Source organism: Hibiscus syriacus, unplaced genomic scaffold (genome assembly GCF_006381635.1).
Source record: "Hibiscus syriacus cultivar Baekdansim isolate YM2019G1 unplaced genomic scaffold, ASM638163v2 tig00117048_pilon, whole genome shotgun sequence".
NCBI classification, from domain to species: domain Eukaryota; kingdom Viridiplantae; phylum Streptophyta; class Magnoliopsida; order Malvales; family Malvaceae; genus Hibiscus; species Hibiscus syriacus.
The window spans coordinates 8,012,775-8,036,923 of NW_024063538.1; the positions used below are offsets into that span (position 1 = coordinate 8,012,775).

Here is a 24,149-nt window from a genome sequence, read left to right on the forward strand (position 1 = left end):
GTGGAACCTATACCCAGGTGATATGATGAGAACGCACATTGCAAATATCATGGCGGTGTCCCAGGGCACACTATCGAGAACTGCCTCACATACAAGAGAATCGTACAGAGAATGTGAAACAATAATTGGATCCACTTCAACAACTCAGGGGCATCGAATGTTGCACAAAACCCTTTGCCTAACCACCAAGAAGACTGAGTTAATGCAATTGTTGAGGAAAGGAACAAGAGAGTCAAAACAAGTGTTGCTGAAATAATGTCTCCCCTAGCGTGGGTATGTAGACAGATGGTGAAAGCAAGGTTTCTTATACCGTATCCTAGCACATCAGATCGCAAAGGTGGAAGTCATTATTTTTATCACAACGAGGATTGACATGATGTACAAGAATGTGTTGAATTTAGAGCTTTGATCCATCTAAGGAATGACAGAAAAGAGTTGAAATTTTACGATAAGGATACTCCCAAAACGGATATTTTTGCAACTGGAGATGGATCTGAAAAGCCGCAATCAAGGAACATGATATCTTGGGATGAGGCAAGAAGATATCATCATTATTACCACATACTTGTGTTGTATGTGAAACAATGTCTTGTTTGAATTTATCTTTTATATGCTTGAACTTTTTAAAAAAAAAATGACATCTCTTTGAGTAATAGAGAATTGTTTGAAATTCAGTGAATATCAAGTATAATGAAATGCACATTTTGAGAAAGGTGGTTATAGCCTTTTGACATATGCCAAGATCAAACTCCTTTTGAAAAAAAACAATATCCCTATCTTTTACCCAAAAAAGAAAATGCTAGTTCACTCATACAAGTATGGAAGTAGACAAGATGGGACATCTTTGATGCATGACATTGCAAGACCAGTTTAGTTTGCATGTCTGCTAAGGACGTTCCGTGGCGATATACAATTTTCACAAATGGAATAGTGGAATAAACAAATTTGGCTTAGATCAGTTGCTTAGTAATTGAGCTATAAAGATGAAATTTTATGATTTTCACTAACAATCAGACTATAATAGATTCTTCTGGAAAAACTTAGGAAATCTTGAAATCAAAGAGTTAATGTGATATTAATGAACGATAATTTTAACAATGTTGGGGGCACTCTACTGAAAGTAGTAGGCTGTTAATCTTCGGAGGTAATGTCTGAAGCAGCTATGGTGGTAATGTCCAAGCTTTATGAAGTGAGTTTTGTTTGAGTTTGTCAAGTCGAAGACTTTCTGACACTTGAATCCTTTAACTAAGGGTATTCTGCTAAAGTAATGGGCAATGTTAAGTTCCCTAACTTTATGAATACGAGTACATTCAGATCATGACACTAGTCTCTATGTGTCGAGATTAATCTCCCAGCAAAATCTAAAGGAAGGGCATCAAGTTTAACAAAGTATAATTTAAAGGCGATAATTCCTGAAATAAATGTGGATTTGAAATTAAACTTCGATGAAAGATGGACTAAGAGAGTCAAGAAGCATCTGTTATAGTTGACTACATAAAAGCACTCAGGGGTTTTGCTTTTAGATCGATATTTCAACGCTATATCTGCTTAAGGAATCTGTAAACAAATGGAAGATTTCTGAGAACGGAAATAGAAATGCTCTCTAAAAGGGCCTTACAGGGGAATGCATCAGTTGCTCTATTTTGCTTACATCCTATTTAAAAATAATGAAAATCAAAACCAAATCGCATTGCTTTCCCATATCACCCATGGATCTATATACTTGTCAAAGGGCTATAACCTTTGAAAACAACTTGTGTGATTCATTTATTTGATATTTAGTGAACTAATACTTTGCTTCAATTGCTCTGACATCATTTTTATACCAAACCTTTTTTAAAAAGGGGAGATATATCTCAGACAAGACACTGTTCCTTGAAAAATTGGTTGAAGGATCTGAAATGATGTGGGGCATCTCCAGGTTTTCAATCTCTTCTCTTTCCACCACCTCCTGACGTGTTTCTTATCAAAACAGAGCTTGATTTTGCGAAGAAGAAGGTAGTGTTACAATCCACAGCCAGACGTGATACTGGATCACAAGGATAAAAATAATCATTCTAACCAATCATCTCAAAGTGAGTATGAGCAATACAGATGGTTGCTTCATCCAGCACAGTGTCTCTTTTTACTATGAAGATGGTCGCCCAGTAAGGTGCAAGCAACATATAACAATGAGTTGGTTGGAAAATGTTTAGCCCATGGTGATGAGAAATTCGGGCCCCTCCCGAAGCATGAGTTTATTGTTGCACTTGAGGATGCCATATCAAAGAGAAACAATGGGAACACAAGGCCTCATGATAATGACAGTCCAAATGAGCATGAAAGCGAGACTTTTATAACTCAATGTCATTTAGAGTAAAGATAAGCTTTGTTGCCAAGATTCACGTGCAAGAAATTCAAAGTACTCTACAAATACAAGAAGCTGAGAACTCACACGAAGCACTGAGGGTGTTTGATATAATTTCTAGACAACATGCCTTCTTGTTTGCCAGTCTTTTTCCATGACAATCAGAATAATTTTACAGATACTAGAAGAGACAACCTTGGCTGTAGAGGTTATTGTTTGAGCTTCAAAGCCATGTAAGGATGCCTTTCACTAAATATTGATGTGTCAACAACGATATTGATTCAACCAGTTCCAGTTATTGATTATCAACTGAAATGCAAAAGAGTCTTATTCCCTTGAGTAAACAAAGAGAAAACTTAAGAATCTCTTATCCATACAATCAGGAGTACAAGATCACTGGATTGAGCCAAAAAATGAGCAAATGTCAGAAATTTACCATGAAGCCATTAGTGCGGGAGCATGATCAATTCCAAGGACTGAACCAGTAGACAAAGAATGAGACTCTGTCCAAGAAATAAAGCAAGAACTAATTCATTGTGCATACATCTTAGACATACTTAAGAGCATCACATTTATCATTTTTCACATACATAATTTTTGCAGCTTTAGAGTCAAATTTCAACTTCCCAACGAAGGATACTCGATTCAAAGGTGTCTTCAAAAAATTGATGGTGGATGCTAAACTCAACAGCGAGGAGCTTCACCTCAACCAACTTGACCTATAGAAAGATCGATGGATCTTAGAATCAACTTCAAATCGGGTTCGACGAGTTCGGGAGCCAATTCAGAACAGATTCAGTTTAGCTTAACTCAATGGCGAGTGACTAGTTTCCAGTTAAAGTTTTCTCCACAACGGATTATATCCGGCTGACAGACTACCTCAATTGACTTTGTTGCAAAGAGGGGTCACCTGAAGAATATACTACATGGCTTTCCCTTTAAGGGGAGTCATTCATTTTTATGCGATTTAGTAGATATAGATAGTGATTCTTATATCGTATCAAAGGGTCTTTCCCTATTTTATTTCTTGTTTGTTTATCTTCTTTCATCACTATCGGAGACCTATATTTATATTTATTTGGTCCAATCAGAAAATATTTATCATTTCTGTATTCACAATTCAATATGGATGGGTATTCCATAACATATATATGCCACTCTGACTCTCAGTTTTCTCGATCAATTTGGTGGAATACTCGAACGGTCAATTCTTTTTTCATCTTAGCTTTTGCCTTTAAACTTTATGAATGAAATCAAAAGACAAAAGAAAGAAGTCTACCATTTTGAATGATCTGGATTTCATTTATATTTCAAATTCGAAGATAATTTAAATTTTTTAGTCTAAATATAGATAATTAGAATAAATATAACATATAATAAATTAATAGAATAAAATAGAATAGCAAAAAAAATATAACTAAGATATAAAAAAGATATTTAATATATAGATAAATAAGAAATATATAACTATTTTTATAATTATTTTCATTGTTTTTATTATTACAATTAGAATTCATTTTTATAACATCTCACCTGGTTCAAACCCGCGAAGGGGAACCACCCGAAGAATATACCACTTTCCTTTCCCGCTAAGGGGAGTCATCTAAGGAATTATGACTGGCATAGACCCGAGAAGGGGAGTCATCCTTCGCTTAGAGGAATCATTTTCAACATAGCTCAAGGCAAGAAGGTTTGTCTGTCAACAAAAACTTTTGAGTTCGATTCCATTCATCTCGAGGGTGTATCAACCGCATGGTAGTAGCGAGGAACTACTTATCGGTTGAACTTTAAACCGAGGTCTTTAAGTCAAGGAGAAGACCTAGGTTGGCTGCGACTTAGTAACAAAGAACTATCTCCTAGACTAATTTACATCATAGCTCAAGCCAAGAAGGGCTATCTGTCAACAAAAAACTTTCGAGTTCGATTCCATTTAGCTCGAAGGCATATCAAACGCATAGTAGCAACAAGGAACTACTTTCCGATCAAGTTTTCACACCGAGGTCTTTAAACCAAGAAGAAGACCAAGGTTAACTACGATTTGGCAACAAGAAGCCACTTTCGATTCAAATTTCGAACTACGATTTCAACTTCAAAACGAAGGATATCATGTTAAAAAACAACTCTAGAGTCACCCACAATATGGCTCAACAATAGGGAGTTATCATCTTCTTCGAATCTCAACTCCATAGCGGAGGGTAGTTGATAAAAATTCAATGAGAACCTTAAGTTGGATTTCAAGCTCAGAATTCAACAACTCTCATATGAGCATGCTTATTTCAAAACCCATATACACCGAACGAAAATTTGTGCCTTTGTGTCTTTTCCATATTTTCTTTACACGATAATGAGCAAAGAGGGGCAGTTGTAATCACTCATTTTCGTCAGGGGTTCTATTTAATATATATATATATATAATATAGTTTTGAAAACATTTTCAAATATATAAATATATATAATATAGTTTTGAAAACATTTTTGAAAATATATATAATATATAATTTTGAAAACATTTTAAAAAATATATATAATATATAGTTTTGAAAACGTTTTAAAAAATATAATATATGGTTAAAAAAACGTTTTTGAATATATATATATATATATATATATAATATAGTTTTGAAATCATTTTTTGAAAATATGTATAATATATAGTTTTAAGATATTTTTTTGAAAATATATATAATATATTTTAGAAAATGTGTTTGGGTTTTGAAAATATTTTTTTCGAAATATATATATACATTTTTATTTATTTTATTTCTATTTATTTATTTTTATTTTTATTTCCATTTTTAAGTCCAATGAAGTCCAGTAGGAAGCCCAATCGGGTAAGTCTGACCCAGTAGACCCAGATTAGGTGGGCTTGACCCAGTCTAGAATCCTGAAATTAGGGTTTCATATCAAGCCAACGACATCGCACGGGAGCACGCGTGGAGTCACGCGCCCAAACATATCGAGCACTGATTGAATTTCTCAGCCCTTGAATAGGGAATCAGAACAGTAATCGGTCGAAGCTAGGGACTAAACCATCCCTAAAACTCTGACCAACAACATACAAAAATATCGGAGAAAGTAACCCACAAATCCCCTCCCGATCGGGACTAAAAACAACCCAAAATTGAGGCTATAAAAATCCTCCTGTGAGGCCAAGCAAAGGACATGGAACATACAAGAGAAATACCATAAAACAAACCAGCAAACAACAAGGAAATCGTCCCCAATCAACAACAACAGAAAAATCCACAACAACATCGAAGGAACCCGAGCAAAATACACCACAAAGACTAAAACCCCAAAGTAAAAACATTATTCGAAGAAGAAAAGCAAGGATATCATCGGTTGCAAGGGAAGAGTCACCATCGAGGAAAGCAAACGGTCACTTAAGAAACAAAGGGGTGCCAGAGATAAAAGGTAAAACCGAATAGTTTCAGCTTTGATCTACGTCGAGGGGGATCTTATTTGATGATTTGATCGGTAGAATTAGCTTGGGGGTGAAAAGTGCTTTCGAATGGGCTAGGATAGGGTGATTCGGTCACCACGGTGGCAGTCGGAGCAGTAGTCCAAGCGATGAGTTTGGCACTGGCGGGTGGCCGGGTTTCAACCGGTTTAAAAAGGAGGGGAGAGAGTTAGAGAGAAGGGAGAGAATGTTGAATGTGAAAAATGAGGAAAATGATAATTATTTTGGGTTTAAAGGGCTATTTATAGGGGACCTTTGTGTAATTACAAGATCCCTGAAGGTTTGATACGTAATTCATTTTGGTCACTTACCTCAATTTTACCTCTAAATTTTCAATTAATTCGATTTAGTCATTGTTTATAATTTATATTTTTTTTTGCAATTTAACCCCTCTAACTCTTATTTTTTTTATTGTAGCACGTCTTTAGCATTAATTAGGTCCCTCAACTTTAATTTTATTTCAATTTTATCCTTTCATTTTATATTCTTTTTTTAAAAAAAACTTTTTATATTTATTTCATGATCTAATAATTTTTGACTTTTTAGGGGCACTTCTAATTGATCAGAGGTAAGTAATTCGAATCGAGTTTTAAATTTAAATTTTCACAATTAAGACAATCGAGAAATTAAAATGGTACCGAAAGGGCGGTTCAAGGGTGTTAATCCTTCCTTGACTGTAACCGACTCTCGAATCTGACGCATTTCCGGTAAAACGCAGATCATGTAAGATGGTGTCCGATCAACCAAATATTTCATAAAAAATGATCAGTGGAGGCTCTAACATTTTTATTCAAGTCGAAGCCCAATTCCAAACCCACCCGAAGGACGGTTAGACAACTACTTAATTTTTTAAAATATTTAAAATATAATATTTATATTATTCATTCATAAATATGATTAATACTAAAAATTAGCCAAAATTAAAGAAAATAATCCTAGTTACTAATACATGCATTTAAAAAAATGAATCTAATAAAGCAACTATACAAATATAATGTAAATGCCCACTAATAAGTCAAAGTTAGGATATCTTACTGAAATTGTCTATAGGTTTGATTTCCATAAGATGCTGGAAAGCTCTTTACTTTACGTCCTCTATTTTATTCGAACATATGCTTGAAAATCATCATGCGCTAAGTAAAACTTATTGAGGCAGAAATATAACTAAAGTGATATAAAACCATATATTTCATAAAATATAAGAAATAAATTGTAATTTAAATAAAAATATTAAACTTCAAACTCGGCTAGTCTAGCTGTTTTTCTTTCTGAAATCCTGAAAATCATCATCTCATGATTTTATCAAAAATCATGTAAGTCAACATCGAATATCATAAATAACTTTTGTTCTTTTCATTCGAACATATTTCAAAACTTTCTTTTCAATTATATGTTCCTTTCTTTCATATATTGTCATAACTTTCACATTTAATGTTATAGCCCAATGTATATGTAAGAGAATATAATGTACGTGAGTTTAAGGTGCGCACTAGGCACAACATGGTGCCGAATCATAACTGAAACTGCGATATGATGCACTTCAATGCAATCATAACCGAAACACCAATGGTCCTGAACATTGGTACACGAATGTACCAAAGTTGAACTAATAACTGAAAAGTAATCACTAAATGACATGCAAATGTACTTGTGACTCTCAATGCAACATACAATGGGCTTATATGTATCATCATAGAATCATTTATTAATATGTGTCTCATAATTGTAAAACATTTTCTATCTGTAAATATTTGATAACTGTAATCATCTGATATCTGTAAACATTTAGAATTCATCATCATAAATATCATACTTGGGCAGTTCATACCCAAAATCATTCATAAAACTTGATGAAAAATATTATAGAAATATTCCATACTAAAAATTTATAAATCCTACTGGAAAATAAATTGAGGTTGACTTACCGCAAGTCGTCATTAACAATAATAATGAAATAAATAGATTGCACTCACTTTAACACTTTATTTTTTAAATCAAAATATAATTCTTACTAAGCTTTAGATTTAAATCCTTTGCCTTCCACTACTTTCAATACACAATTTATCAAAATTCTATATTCTGGCAGTTTGCACTACCTTCAAACAATTATTATTTTGTACTAATTTATATACTGAAAAATTATTATGTTTGTATCAATAAAAACTATACTCGAATACGAATCTAACCATATAAGGAGATCCATCTATTTACACTAATACAATTTATAGTTGATTTTAAAAGTTAATTGACAGAAGTTGTTTCGGGCAGAATTTGCTGCCCTGTTTTCTTACCTATCACCGATTAAAAATTCATATATTTTTTTATACCCATCAAAATAAGTTTCCGTTTGTTCTAAACCAAACTAGACTAATATAAAAATCCAATGATATAATATTAATTCTTTAATTATTTCTTAGAATTTGTGGTGATTTTCTAAACTTTCTATTCAGAACATAATTTCTACGTAGATTTCACCAACTTGCATCCTTAACTTATTCACTATATCTATAAGGTTTCCAATTGAACATATAGGCTTCAAGTACACTTGTCATACACTAGTAGTCACTTCTTAACGTAACTCCGACACTGGCTCATCGCAAGTCAATGTTTATTTTGATAACATAAATACAAATTAAATACACTCACCTTTGCCTCATTATCGAACATTCTCAACGATAATCTTCTCAATCCCAAATCTTTTTCTTCCCCTTTGAGTTACTTGAATCACTAGATTTATATTGGTCTTTGGCTATTGGGGTTCGACAACTTGCTGGAAGAAAGAAGTTGGTTTCTTGAAAATTCTAAGCAATTGTCTCTAATTTTGACTTTTAAAAGCTAATTAAATTGAATTTTTAATTCAATTTAATCCAAAAGTCTAAATTACCCTTAATGAATCCTTATTTTTTACCTTCATGCCACTCCTTTAATTCTATTTTAATATTCTTAAATGGATGTAAAAATATCATCTCTCAATTTCCCTTTTTGACCATCAAAAGTTTCCAAAATTTTATTTTAGTCACTAAATTACACTATTCCACGTTATAATGCAATTTTCACCAAATTCCACCATTCCAACTTAAATTTCACTAATGAAAAATATCCATATAAATTTTCTAACCCAAAACTACATTCCTTCAAATTTTTGTAGACTTACGATTCTATCTGATTATCCGAATATAATTTCGATCTTTTTTCTTTAATAAACTTTTATACAAACTCCAAATCAAAATTCTGAAACCCACTAAAATAATTGTTTTGGGCTGAACTAATTATTTATAGACCCAAAATATAACTTTTAAAATTTACATTTTTGGTCCATGAACTGTTACACAATTTATACTTTAGTCACCAAACTTTTAAAATTTACATTTTAGTCACTAGTCAAAATTTACATTTTAGTATTACAATTCTTCCCCCTTAAAGAAAATTTGTTCTCAAATTTTCTATATGTATTTACATACCTGAAGTAAAGACATATGGAGACTATCTGTTCGTGTCTTTTCCTCATTCCCAATTAACTTCCTTAATTTTATGATTTCACTAAAGAACTTTTACCAATGTAATCGTCTTATTTCTCAGTTTTTTGTCTACATGTACCAAAATATTTACTATTTTCTCTTCATATAATAATTTTAAGTGAATCTCGATTTCCTCAGTATAATCACATGTAAAGTATTAAATCTATACTTTCAAAGCATCGATACATGAAATACATTATAAATCTTATTCATTTCTAGAGGTAATGCTAACTGATAAATTACCAGACCAACTCTCTTTACAATTTCATATAACTGAAAAAAATCCCAGACTTTATTTTCTTTTTTTTCTCGTTCCATCTCCTTTGCTTTAGATCCAATTCTTTTTGAATAAGAAAATACTTCAAACTTTTATGATCTATTCAAATATAACATCATTTACCATTGAGATAGTGGTGTCATATTTTCAAAGTAAACACCACAACCGCTAACTCTAAATTCTGAGTGGTATAATTATGTTCATGTATCTTTAGCTATCTCGATGTATAAATTACCACTTTACCTCCTTACATCAAGACACATTTTAAACTATTAAGGGACATATTACTGCAAATCACATAATTTATACCTGATTTTGGTTGCACTAAAATTGGTGCTTATGTCAAAATATTCTTAAGTATATCGAAATTTTCTTGTCATTTTTCATTCCAAACAATGGGTTCATCTTTTCTAAGCAGCTTTGTAAGAAAAGAAGAAATCATTGAGGAATTCTTCACAAAACTCTAATAATAACCAGCTAATCCCAAGAAATTACGAACTTTGAATTATTTTCAAAGCTTTCCAATCTACTATGATTTGTACTTTTTTTTTGGAATCTACTCCGATTCTTTCTACTGGAATCACATGGCTAGGAAAAGTAACTTACGAAAGCCAAAGTTCATATATTGATGACTTAGCATATAACTTTTTATTCTACACTTTTTAAAGTACAATGCGAAAATGTGTGTCGTGTTCCTTTTTGCTCTTAGAATAAACTGAATATTATCAATTAACACAACCACAAATTTATCCAAATAATATTGAAACGCACGATTCATCAAATCTATGAATGCTGAAGAGGTATTAATCAGTCCTTATGACATCACTGCATACTCATAGTGACCTTGTCGGGTTCTGAAAGTCGATTTTGAAACGTTTTCCTCTTTAATCATCAACTGATAATACTCAATTCAACGATCAATCTTCGATAATACTAAAATACCTTCAAGCTAATCAAATAGATCATCAGTCCTTAGAAAAAATATTTATTCTTCACCAACATTTTATTTAGCTGAGAGTAATCTATATGTAATTGTATAAATCTATCTTTCTTATTAACAAAGAGTATCGGTGCACCCTATGCAGATACGTTTGGTCTAATGAAATTCCAATCAAATAACTCATATAATTGTGCCTTTAACTTTTTGAGTTGGGTCAAAGCCATTGAGATAACCATTGCACCCAAAAAATATTCAATCATAAACTCTACTTCTTGATTAGGAGGTAATCCATGTAATTCATCAGGGATTACATCTAAAAATTCCCAAACTACCAGAATATTCTTCAATTTAACTTCAGATGTTCAACTGTCAATTACATTTACCAGAAAAATTGAATAACCTTTTTTACGTCAATTCTATTGCCATTACTACACATATCACATTAGACAATAATTTCACTTTTTCTCCGATTTCAATTATTTCGAAACCCTTCACATTTTTCTGAATTAATTTCTTCTTGCGAAAACCTACCTAACCATAATACAAAAATAACCAATCATTGTCCACAATAATCTCAGACTCATCAAATGGTAATTCCATAAGATTTGTCGAAAACATCACCTCTTGAACCTATATTAGACAATTTCTACTTATCTGTTTTACTCTAACACTAAAATCCAACAGTTTTGTTACTATAAATAAATTCTAAGAAAAATCCTATTTAAGGCAATTTTTTTATTAACACAACTTATTCATGAATTCTTCTCTTAACAATAAATTTCTACTTTACCACCTTAAATTATTCTATATATACTTTCACATTTTTATAACGTTACTCCAATTACCATAATCGTGAAACCCTTCATGTCCTTCGGATCAATAGCTACTCTATTTCAATCTCATTTTAAATTCTTTCAAAGGATAGCATAATTGCCATCTGATTCACTAAAACTTAACTTTCTTTAAACTTTAACATACACTTTATTTACCTATAAACATTCCAAAATCATCGATAAATTCAATAATATGTGGATCCTCATCAACCTTAACTTCTCTTTTAATCCTTTTAAACCTTCTGATAGATTCCTCTAATTCAGTAACCTCATTAAACGCTGAGGTTTTTCGTCCACATAATAGAAGAAAATCCCTTACAGCTCCCACTCTTCTAAGGTTAGATTCTAAAGTCCTAGATCCGTTTGGAACGATTTTAATAGCGATTCTCTTTCTAACATTATCTACTTTATTACCCTTGTTCTTAACTTCAGATATCTAATACATACATTTCAAAATTATGTTTTTAAGGAGCAGTATTATCAATAAAATCATCAAACAATATCATATCAGAAATTTTGACATCCTAGTGACATGTACATATTTCTAATATAACATAGGCTCAATTTAGACCAAGAATTGACAAAACATACAACTCTGATACCAATAAATATAACACTCATAGCCTATATATATCTCGTAATACGAGCCATATAAGTCACATCAATTAGATAAACATTTACTATGTATAAAGATTTAAAATCTCATTTTTTAAAAACTTTCAATGTTTTAACTTTTAAACTATTATCTTATTCGTATAAAATCATAAAATAATATTTAATCACTGAAAAACAAATCAAATTTTAGTCTGTAAGTAGGCAGTTCAGAGTAGGGGTGTAAATGAGCCGAGTCGAGTTCGAGTATTGCTGAACTCGACTCGAACTTGAAAACTGTAAAAGTAAGCTCGACTCGACTCGAAAACTCACGAGCTAAAAATTATCAAGCTCAGCTCAAACTCAAAATATATTATTGAAACTCGACTCAAACTCGAAAAGGCTCGAACTCAAAAAAATTTCAAGAGCTCGAGACTCAAGCTCGATTGAAGCTCGATTGAAGCTAGATTCAAGCTCGACTGATTAATTTTCATTTGCTGAAACCCATCCTCCTTTTATACACTCGACTTTACCCGTTATTCCCCAAGAACCACCGATGTGGGATATCAACTCACATGACCAACTTAAATTACAATGCATAATCTCTATATTCCAAGCTTCTTTTCACTCTCATCTTTGATCTCTGCTTCAAAAACAAAGCTTCCTCCCCTAGCTATGTTACTATATTTTTAATTCTTGTTGTTTTGGGTTTTACTCGGTAAACATGATGCTCTAATCTATTTTTTGTTGATTAATTTTATGATAGCAAAACTTGAAGAAAAATCTTAGTTTGGGTTTTGGTGCTTATGAGTTTGGGTACCTTTCACTAGTTTGGTAGTTTGAAGTTGGAGTTTGTAAATATGGATTTTAGGTGTATTACTGTGGAAGAGTGAAAAGAAGAAACAAAGGTCTGTGGGATACGTTTAGGCCTTTCTCGGTCGTCAGAGATGGTAGGTTAAGTGAATTACGCCACTGGTGGATGGTGGCCGACGTTTGTTTGGCCCTGTGGAGGGGCTCTCGGCTAGGAGAAAAAAGGGGGAGAGTTTGAGAACTCTAAAAATGGGGGTGGCTGTTTAGTTTTTAGGATTAGGCTGTCGACCGGGATAAAAACAATGGTAGATGGCTATCGGTGCCTAACACCAGCGGTGAGAGGTGAACGGCCACAGGGATCCTAGAGTGCACAACTGGTGAATATGGGTTTTTGGTTTTTAAACCCATGTGCAGAGGAAGAAGAAGATAAAGTGATGAAGAAATGAGATGAAAGAAAGAAGTGTACAACCAGTGAATATGGATTTTTTTATTATTTTAAAATTATCACCTCACGCATCTGTTAATGGATTAATTGAGGTTAACATTTGTGAGAGTTAAATATTGCATATCCTGCAACCATCTGTTATAGGTGTAGGATCATGATAGACGAAAATTGTATAAAATATTATTTTATCAATAATTAATATAATTTTTTTTAATTTTTTCCATCTAAATATATTAATTTTTACATTAAATATATTAATATTTTTATTAATATTCACATCGGTTGATTATTAATTCCATATAATATTTTTAAATTCATTTTTATCAAGTCATTGAAAAGATCATATGAAAATAATAGGGTAAATTATATAAATAGTCCCATGGCTATTAAAAGTTATAAAATAGTCCCACGACTATAGGATGTTATGTTGTTGAGTCCTTCAACCATTAAAAGTTATAAAATGGTCACTCGACTATTCATATGATTCGAACTCGCCATTTTTCATTAAAAAATTGGTGATTGTATGATATTGATGTTAACCTGTTGACTATGGTATGATAAAATATGATCCCATCGTTTTAGTTGTATTTGTACATCAAATCTCCGTTTACATTATTTCGTCGAGTCAGTTCTTGAAATATTATGTTGGTGAGTCAGTGCTTGAAAGCAATGATGGTGTCGATAGTCATCATTAAGATATGATAAAATCATGTCTCAATCAGCAAGTTGTGTATATTTATTTTGCATGTTGATATGTTTATGTATAAGTATGCGAATGATTTATTTAGGAGTCACATAACATCATTTTACATAATTTGTTTGTTACCTCCATGTGCATAACTTAACCCTTATCATATAATCAGATTAAGGGTTTAGGGCTTAGGGATTAGTGTTTAAGGTTTAGGGTTTAAAGTTTAAGATTCATTACAAATACATTAATTAATCAACTTGGTATTGATTTATGAGGTAAGTACAATATAGTATCTTGATATTAAATGCTGCTCACGACTTGATATTAATTAATCAATATAGTTTTTGAAATATTATGTTTTAGGGTTTAGGGCGTAGGGCTTAGGGTTCATTACAAAATTTTATAATTATCAATAATGTATTTTTAATAGTGTAATTTTAAAAAATCTAAAATTATAATATAACATTTTTCGAGTTGCTCATGAGCTTTTCAAGTTGAATATCAAGTAGCTCGTTTCGGCTCGTTAAGAACTCGAGTCGAGTCCATTCGATTCGAGTATTTATCGAACCTTGATCGAATCGATCTCGAGTAGCTCGCGATATGTCTCGTCTCATTTATAGCCCTAGTTCAGAGCTTATCATAACTATATATATATACACTACCTAAATACTGCTTAATTTTTAAAAACATTTAAAATATAATATTTACGCTATTTATTCATAAATACGATTAATACTAAAAATTAGCCAAAATTAAAAAAAATCCTAGTTACTAATACAGACCTTTAAAAATGAATCTAATAAAGCAACCTTACGTATATAATGTACATGCCACTAATAAGTTAAAGTTAGGATGTCTTACTGAAACTATCGGTAGATTTGATTTCCATAAGATGCTGGCAAGCTCCTCACTTTACGTCCTCTACTTTATTTGAACCTACGCATAAAAATCATCATGTGTTAAGTAAAAATTAGTGAGGCAGAAATATAACTAAAGTGATATAAAACCGTAAATTTCATAAAATATAAGAAATAAATTGTATAAATAAAAACATTAAACTTCAAACTCGGCTAGTCAAGCCATTTTTTTCTTCTAAAAACCTGAAAAATCATCATCTCATGATTTTATAAAAAATCATGTAAGTCAACATCAAATATCATAAATAACTTTTTTTCTTTTCATTCGACAATATTTCAAAACTTTCTTTTCAATTATATTGTCCTTTCTTTCATACAATGTCATAACTTTCACATTTACTGTTATACCCCAATATATATGTAAGATAATATAAGATACATGAATTTAAGGTGCGCACTAGGCACAACAATATGTCAAATCATAATTAAAACTGCGATATGATACACTTCAATGCAATCATAACCCGAGCACCAAGGGTGTTGAACATTGGTACACGAATGTACCAAAGCTGAACTGATAACATATAACTAAAAAGTACTCACTAAATGGCATGACAAATGTACCTATGACTCTCAATGCAACATAAAATGGGCTTATATGTATCATCATAGAATCATTTATTAATCTTTGTCTGATAAGTGTAAAACATTTGATATCTGTAAATATTTGATAATTGTAATCATCTGATATCTGCAAACATTTAAAATTAATCATCATAAATATCATACTTAGGCATTTCATATCCAAAATCATTCATAAAACTTGATGATTATAGAAATATTCCATATTGAAAATTTATAAATCATACTAGAAAATAAAATGAGGTTGACTTATCGCAAGTCGTCATCGACTATAATAATCAAATAAATAAATTGTACCCACTTTAACACTTTATTTTTTTAAATCAAAATATAAGTCTCACTAAGCTTTAAATTTAAATCCTTTGCCTTCCACTACTTTCAATACACAATTTATCAAAATTTCATATTCTGGCAGTTTGCACTACCTTCAAACAAATATTATTATGTATTAATTTATATACTGAAAAATTATTATGTTTGCACCAATGAAAACTAGACTCGAGTACGAGTCTAACCTATAAGGCAATCCGTCTAGTTCCACTTATACAATTTATAGCGAATTTTCAAAGTTGACTGACAGAAGTTGTTTCAATCAAAATCTGATGCCCTATTTTTTGACATATCACTGATTAAAAATTCATATCTTTTTGTATACCCATTGAAATCAGTTTTTATTTATTCTAAACAAAACTATACTGATATACGAATCCAATTATTAAGATTCATTCTTCAGTTATTTTTATATAATTTTCTGGTGATTTTTCAAAACATAATTTCTACGCAGATTTCACTAACTTGCATCCTTAACTTATTCACTAAATCTATAAGTTTACCAATTGAACATATAGTCTTGAAGTACACTTGTCATACACTAGGAGTCACTTCTTATCACTTCTTAATGTAATTCTGACACTGACTCATTACAAGCCAATGTTTGTTTTGATAACATAAATACAAGTTAAATGCACTCACCTTTGCCTCATTATCGAACTTTCTCCACGATAATTTTCTTAATCCTGCATCTTTTTCTTCCCCTTTGAGTTACTTGGATCATTAGATTTATCGTGGTCTTTGACTAAGAGGTTCGACAGCTTGCTGGAAGAAAGAATCTGATTTCTTGAAAATTCTAAGCAAATATCTCTTAACTTTAACTTTTAAAAGCTAATTAAATTAAATTTTTAATTTAATTTAATTTAATCCAAAATTCTAAATTGCCCTGAATGAATCTCTATTTTGACCTACATGCCACTCCTTTAATTTTATTTTAATATTATTAAATGGATGTAAAAATCTCATCTCTTAATTTCTTTTTTTGACCATCAAATTTTTCTAAAATTTTATTTTAGTCACTAAATTACACTATTCGACTTTATAGTACAATTTTCACCAAATTCCACCAATCCAACTTAAATTTCACTAATTAAAAATATCCATATAATTTTTCTAACACAAAAATACATTCCTTCAAATTTTTATAGACTTTCGATTCTATCCGATTATCCGAATATAATTTCTATTTTGTCCTTTAATAAACTTTTATACAAACTCCAAATCAAAATTATGAAATCCACTAAAATAATTATTTTGGGCTTAACTACTTATTTATAAACCCAAAAAATAACTTTTAAAAATTACATTTTCGAGTTATTGGACTTTTACAAAGTTATACTTTAACCACCAAACTTTCAAAACTTATATTTTAGTTGATTAGGTTATTACATGCCTCTCATTGTGGGCAAGGTTGTCATTACGGACAGGATTTGGGCAAGGCTGCTTTCTTCAACTAACCAACCAAGCTTCTTGAACCCCATAGATATTGCTGAAGCCAATAAAAAGAAACATCCTGCACCAAATTGCTTGTTGAATGGGGAAAACTGTAAAGACGGAAAGTCGGTGACCGAACCAATCCGGGCATGCCATTAAAGTTGCATCGCATAGTTTCATGTAGGGGTGAGCGTTCGATCGAGTGAGTTAAAAAATTTCAAGTTATTTGAGTTAATGAGTCTTATTTTACAACTAAGACTTGATTTGAAATTTTTTCGAGTCAAGTCAAGTCAAATTTTTCGAGTTTTTGTTTAAATTTAATTGTAAATATTTATAATATTATAATGTTATTTGATTCTAATTTAAGTAACTTTCTATAACCATATATATACATATATATATATATATATATATATATATATAATACACATATATTTCTTCATATTTTTTTTCATACGTGATATACATATATCATATAATATCTAAAGACTCGACTCAAACTTGAAAATAAATATAATAATTACTAAAAATTTCAAGTTATTTGAGTTATTCGAGTTATTTAAATTGTATTTTACAACTCGATTTGAACTTGAAATTTTTTCGAGTCGAGTTTTTTTGAGTCAAATCGAGTCAAAAAATTCGATTTTTCGACTCGAGTCTTGCTCACCCCTAGTTTCATCTACGAACCATTCATGTAAATAAGTAAATATTCGGCTAGCAGTAGTGCTGTTTAGTCTATGTTGTTGTATGAATAATTTATTGTTTAGAAACTTCTGTCTACGTGTATATTGAGTTGTTCGAACTGGGATTTCGAGATGTTATTTTTATAGAAAATTGATTAACCCATTGTTCATAGTGAAGCATAAACAACCACCAAAACAACGTTTAACATTTCCGACAATTTGGTTCAGCTACATTTCTGAAAACTTTGGTAACCCTTACATGGCAATTAACAAATGCTCCACTGTTAGAAAATAGTGGCGATGATACAAATGATTATCTTAAACGACAATATCTCAAGATTGTTTGGCAACATTCCGGTCACAAAGCAGGTACAGTGGAAGATATCTAGGAATAATCAATGCCAATACCAAACACAGGACGACAAAGACTACGACCCACCAAGCTTGGTAAGGGATGCCCAACAACAGTTCATCACAAACTGAAAAGTAAATGAAAAGAAAGTCTCATATCATACTGAACAATAAAGCCGGTGCTTCTGAATATGAAACTGGTTTTCAAATGAGCACGATGGATCATAGGGGATATAAATGAGCATCAGAAGTGATGGAAAACAAAAGGGATTGTCGAACAAGCAATGATCGGATCAGATCTCATTTGATGATGCAGATGACATTTTTAATAACGTGTGGAGACATTGCAAATCAGTAAATCAAAACATCAAAGCAGATCACAAGAATGGCTGAATATATATATAGTTACACACACACACCCCCTTGGCATGAAAAAAGTTACCATGCACATCGGTATCTGAATAAAATGCAATGTGTTCTAGAGAATCTAGCCTCTAGGAGTGTGATATTTCAGCGCATGGTATTTTCCAGTGGAGTGCAGCCCTTTTATACACTACGTGTACAACTGAAGCAGCTTATTATATCGACATATCGTAGCAACATAACTAGCAAGGTATGCCATTACATGAAAGGAGGTGCAACGCAATAGTTGGTTTACCTATATTGAAGATGATGAACTCTCTTTCCTTTGTGTTGGGTATCGCAACAAACCCTTCAGGCTCCAGAGTCACCAAAACGTACAGTCCACCCTGAGCAAAACCGAGCTTCTTTAGCAATACTATGTATGTGTGCGTGAAAATATTTTATATACATAGAGAGGGGTGAGTATTCAATTGAATCAAGTCGAATGATAAAAAATTGAATTAGTTGAGTTGACAAATCAAGTGTGATTCAAGATTTCATGAAATCAAGTCGAATGAGAAGAAATTCAAGTCCAATAAATCTAAATGAGTTAACATAAATTTTTCGCAACTTGAAACATAAGTTTCAGTCTAGTCAAGTGTGATTACAGCCTTGGCTTTTAAGGGTGCAAGGCGCAGACACTCCTTTCGTATGCGAGGCATACATTTTATGCTAAAAGGCTTATAAATCATTTCTAGACAATATCTACACCCGTTACCCACAAGTTCACTCATGAAGCACTTAAACTCTTCCTCACACTCCATTCCTTCACCATTGCTTGTCCCACCCTCAAGAGTTAAGAGCTATTTCTACAATTCACAAGACCCATTGCTAATATATTAACTCCAGCCATTTTATACAGTTTTACACCAGTCGACCTACTCTTTTTGTCTGTTAATATACACCTAGATTCATGCATTATACAGCCTAGATTTAATGCCTTAACTCCAGCCATTTTATGCAGTTTTACACTAGCCGACCCACTCTTTTTATCTGCTAATATACACCTAGATTCATGCATTATACGGCCTAGATTAATGCCTTAACTCCAGCCATTAATGTGGTCATGCATTATACAACCTAGATTAATGCCTTAACTCCAGCCATTAATGTGGCTCGTGTGTTCACACTCCACTGCTGGATTCATGCATTATACAGGAAAGAAATGTGTGAAATCTCCTCACCTGAATGCCATTAACGTGGCTCGTGTATTCACAGATCATTGCTGCTTAATAGATCTATCCGTTTATACTGCTTCGGCTTTCCTTTCTTCTCCTTCAACTATATTGTCTCCTTTTACTTTGTTTCTTTGGCTTTCTTTGCTTTATAGACTTCTACTGATCTTCAGTAGTACAGCATCATAATTTTTCATAACTAGAAACATAAGTTTCACTCTAGTCAAGTGTGATTACAGCATCATAATTTTTCATAACTTGAAACATAAGTTTCACTCTAGTCAAGTGGAATCACTCAAAATCTGCATCTATGAGTCATCTGGCCAGTCCAATCGGACCTTGGACGACCTTCTGATCATGGACTTGAATATTTGAGTTATCTGAATAACTGAGGTGCACAATTTAAAATCTGAGCTAAACTATCTAACTACCTATATATTCAAGTTAACCCAAAATCCGAATAACTGAATTATTTAATTTGAAATTTAAAAATTTAATCCATCTATCGAATCAAATCAAAATTTTCAAACATGATAGGATAAAAATGCATCAAAAAAATTCATCAGCAGAAACCAAAACCTGATCATTAATGGTGTCCAGATCGTCAGTCTTGAATATCAACTTCTCTGTATTCAACAATCTTCTGTTCCTGCTTAACCCAGAATCCAATTCGCCTTTCTTCAGTTGCAAAGAAAAACTCGCGGGAACCTTCCAATAACCAAAGCAAAGATCAGTTTCTTTTGAAATGAAATACCACAAGAAGGCAAAAAATCACTGCAAAGAAAATTACATACAGAAGCTGGATACGAGATCTTTACTTCGTACCAAGTTAATGATTTTAGCCTTTGCAGTTTATAGGCTCGAGAACCCATTTTAAGCGGTAAAGTTTCCGCCTTCAGTTCCTCCCCGACGTTCAAAACGCCGCCGTCTAGTCTGCAAAAAATTGGAACATGACGACATTCTTACGAAGGGGGAAAATCAAGAAGAAAATGAAAAAAAAAACACATCCTTTTCTTTGAGATTACTTGCATTTTTCCATGGCTGAAGATTGAGCTGCTAGCAATGAAGATCAAAATATAGATTGGGATGAACAAATTGAATTCATTTGAATGAAGCATTGTACATAAGATGACAGTTCGCTTCCCCAAGCTCTTGAATCTGACTCACTACAATTGAAAAACTATAATTGAATGACGCGATGAAGTAAAAGCTTTGAACTTTCATTCATGCCCGCCAAGTATTCGTCAAAATGCTTTAATTAAAAGAGCATGCTTTGATTTACCATTCCAACCGAATTGAAAGAACCCTAAAACACAATATTTTACGTGCAATTTTCAACAAGAAAATTATAACTTTCACAGTACTTACCGGAATCCGACGCTCTGATCGGTCTCAGTTTGAATCTCTCTGCTTTTCGTCACCGCAGTGAAAAACTCTTTGATATTTCAGGGCGAGTTGTTTTGGTCTGGCTTTTAAGCTTCTTTAAACGCCAGCGTTCTAGGAAAGACATGCATTCGCCATTTTTATTCAAATATACCGTTATTTTAAGGCTTAATACGTAAGTGTCTAAATTAGTAAAGTGCATTCTAAATTGATTTTTAGTGTCTAAAAATTCTTTTGTTAAAAATAGATGTTTAATGTTTTCAGCGTTATAATTTTAAGTCACACATATAAAATTTTAATTCTTTCATCGTAGATCGATCACCATAGGTCTGTGGTTGTCACCGTTGACACCATCAGGACCGTTTAGCAGTTGCGATCAAAATTCAGTCTCCCACCTATCAATTTTAGACGGCTCCAACTACTTGTGCCTTACACAGCTACCACCATTGAGTTCCTCGTCCTTCTCCGAACAAAACCCAGTCGGTGGTTACATTTCATCGTCGAAGATAAGGGGATGGGAAAGAAAGGGGACGGCGTGACGGTTGTTTTTTTAAAAAAATAATCATATTTTTATTTTAAAAATTAAAAAAAATATAACATTATGAACTAAAAGTGTAACGACGAAAACATTAGTCACCTATTTTTAACGAAAAATTCTTTAGGCACCAAATGTCAATTTAAAATATAGTTTAGACACTTATTTTTGTATTAAGCCTTCTTTTAAATAAATATCAAAATTATTATAAATATTTATATTTGTGGATATCTATCTTTATATATAAAAAAGTTATTAATATATATTATTATTAGATCTATAATATCCATTAATATTAGAGTTGTATGTTACATCTACTACTTATGGTTATATACATGGAGATTAGATTACATTGTACACAACTGATATTGAGATCATAATACAATTATCTCTCTTTGTTCTAATATCTTTTATTCTTCTTATTACTTCATTTCGTTTATTTACAACATTTTATTAACACGAGTTTATTTAAAGAATTTTGAATAATTATCAAATATGATCCCTATCTAATTTAAGGTACACATGTACTCTCCAAATCGTTAACATAGTATTGCATCAAGCGAAACCATTTTTTTACCTACATTATTTGCAACATCAAATGTTTTAAAAGTTTATTCTAAGATTTTGTTTGATGGTGTAGTGTAATACTGTACATTTACATGTTCACATATATTCCTTTTTGAGTGTCATGTCAATTATTTAGGGGCAGTTCGCATATACATTTACATATACTCCATTTAATTTATTTAATAAGAGTGTAATATTATAATGTTTGATTGAAGGATACAAGATAGAGAAAATGTATGTTTTACCAAATTATTTTTGAGATAATTTTCTTTTGGCAAAAGTGTCACTTTTGTTTCTGTAGTAGTCATAATTTATCATTTCACCCTTATTTTCGCATTAATTTAGCCCTTAAAGTTATTTAATTACATCATCATATATTCTAACCCTAAACCCTAAACCATAATTATATCTCCAAATCTTAAACCCTAAACCTTAACTTAAAACCCTAAATAATAGTAAATATTTTGAAAATTGATGCAATTGAGAAACTTCAATGGCTAAATTGATGCGAAAATACGATAGATACGAAAATGATAAATTGGGTCTACTATAGGGACAAAAGTGACCATTTTACCTTTTTCTTTTTTAATAAGTTGAATTCTCAATATGAAAGTCAAAATATTTAAATGAAACTTTATAAAAAAATATAATTTTATTATTATTTCTAATTCATACATTTTAAATAAAATTCATACACAAATAACTTTAAATATATATATATATATATATATAATTTTTTTAATTTTTTTCTTTGAAAATACATAAACATACTTCCATCAATATATTTATATGTTTATTTTTAAGTACTAAGATGTTGGGAGATGTACATACATACACCTATGTAAGTATGTGTTTATTTTAGGTACCAAGATATTGAAAGATGTACATACTTACTTCGGCGTATGTATTAATTGGTACACTATTTTATTTTATTCATGCTATATGTATGAGTTGTACAACGAAATATCATATCAAATTATTTGAATAAATAAATAGAAAATATAAAAATATAATATAGGAAATCTTTTATAAAAATTAATCCTAAAAATAAGCATAATAAAACACATATAAAAAATAAAATTTGAATCAAACACATAAATAACAAATAATCAAAATAAAATAAAAATTTAATATATTATTATTTTATTTTATATGCATCATATTATTTTATAATAACTATTAAACCAATCTAAAACCAAAATGAACCAAAGCTGTTTTTTTCTCTAAGAAGTGATTGAACTCGTTCTTTTGATTCTTGGGGCCTGCAGTGTATGGAGGCGGAAAAACCGGCCGGTTACCAAGGTGACCTAGGCAGAAGTAATGACAGATGGCGTAAGCGTAGAAAGCAAGAGATTCAGAACAACTGAGGGAGAATATGCTTAGGAGAATATGAACCGTGAAAGGTCGTGGAAAGATACAATCACAGATTCCCCCTTTTTTTTACAGGTATGTTTAATAGCTCGGCAAGATTTGAGGAAGAATAAGATGAAGAAGATAATATCACTACAATCAAGATTAATTCAGAGTTAAAGGATAAGATTAGGAAACCGTGGAGGAGAGCAGTAATAATCAAACTTCTAGGCAAAATTCCCTCTTACAAAATTCTCATTTCAAGAATCACATCAATGTGGAAACTGGTTGGTGTGTCTGACTGTATTGACTTGGGAAACAGGTTCTATGCCATCAAATTCCAGAATGCAAATGACAGGATCAAAGTGTTAACCGATGGGCCATGGAAAATCATGGATCATTATTTAACAGTTCAAAAATGAAGACCATGTTTCTTGGCAGAAAGGCTAATATTACTTCTACCGCAGTTTGGATACACATCCCAGGACTACCAATCAAGTACTTCGATGAAGGTATACTAATCAGTAT

At 31.6% G+C, this 24,149-nt stretch overlaps 1 protein-coding gene and 1 pseudogene across 1 annotated transcript; one reads left to right on the forward strand and one right to left on the reverse strand.

Moving 5' to 3' along the window:
• The window catches only part of LOC120197609, a 39,911-nt pseudogene extending 22,560 nt beyond the window's left edge, over positions 1 to 17,351 (forward strand).
• Positions 17,352 to 18,101: 750 nt separating this feature from the next.
• On the reverse strand, positions 18,102 to 20,922 carry LOC120197456. Its single transcript, XM_039198981.1, has 5 exons — positions 20,816 to 20,922; positions 20,581 to 20,719; positions 20,366 to 20,494; positions 18,868 to 18,958; positions 18,102 to 18,337 (listed from the first exon to the last, which is right to left on the reverse strand). The coding sequence occupies exons 1-5, from the start codon at positions 20,902 to 20,904 to the stop codon at positions 18,192 to 18,194; spliced, it is 594 nt and encodes a 197-aa protein (XP_039054912.1). The 5' UTR covers positions 20,905 to 20,922; the 3' UTR covers positions 18,102 to 18,191.
• Between the last annotated feature and the right edge of the window lie 3,227 nt (positions 20,923 to 24,149).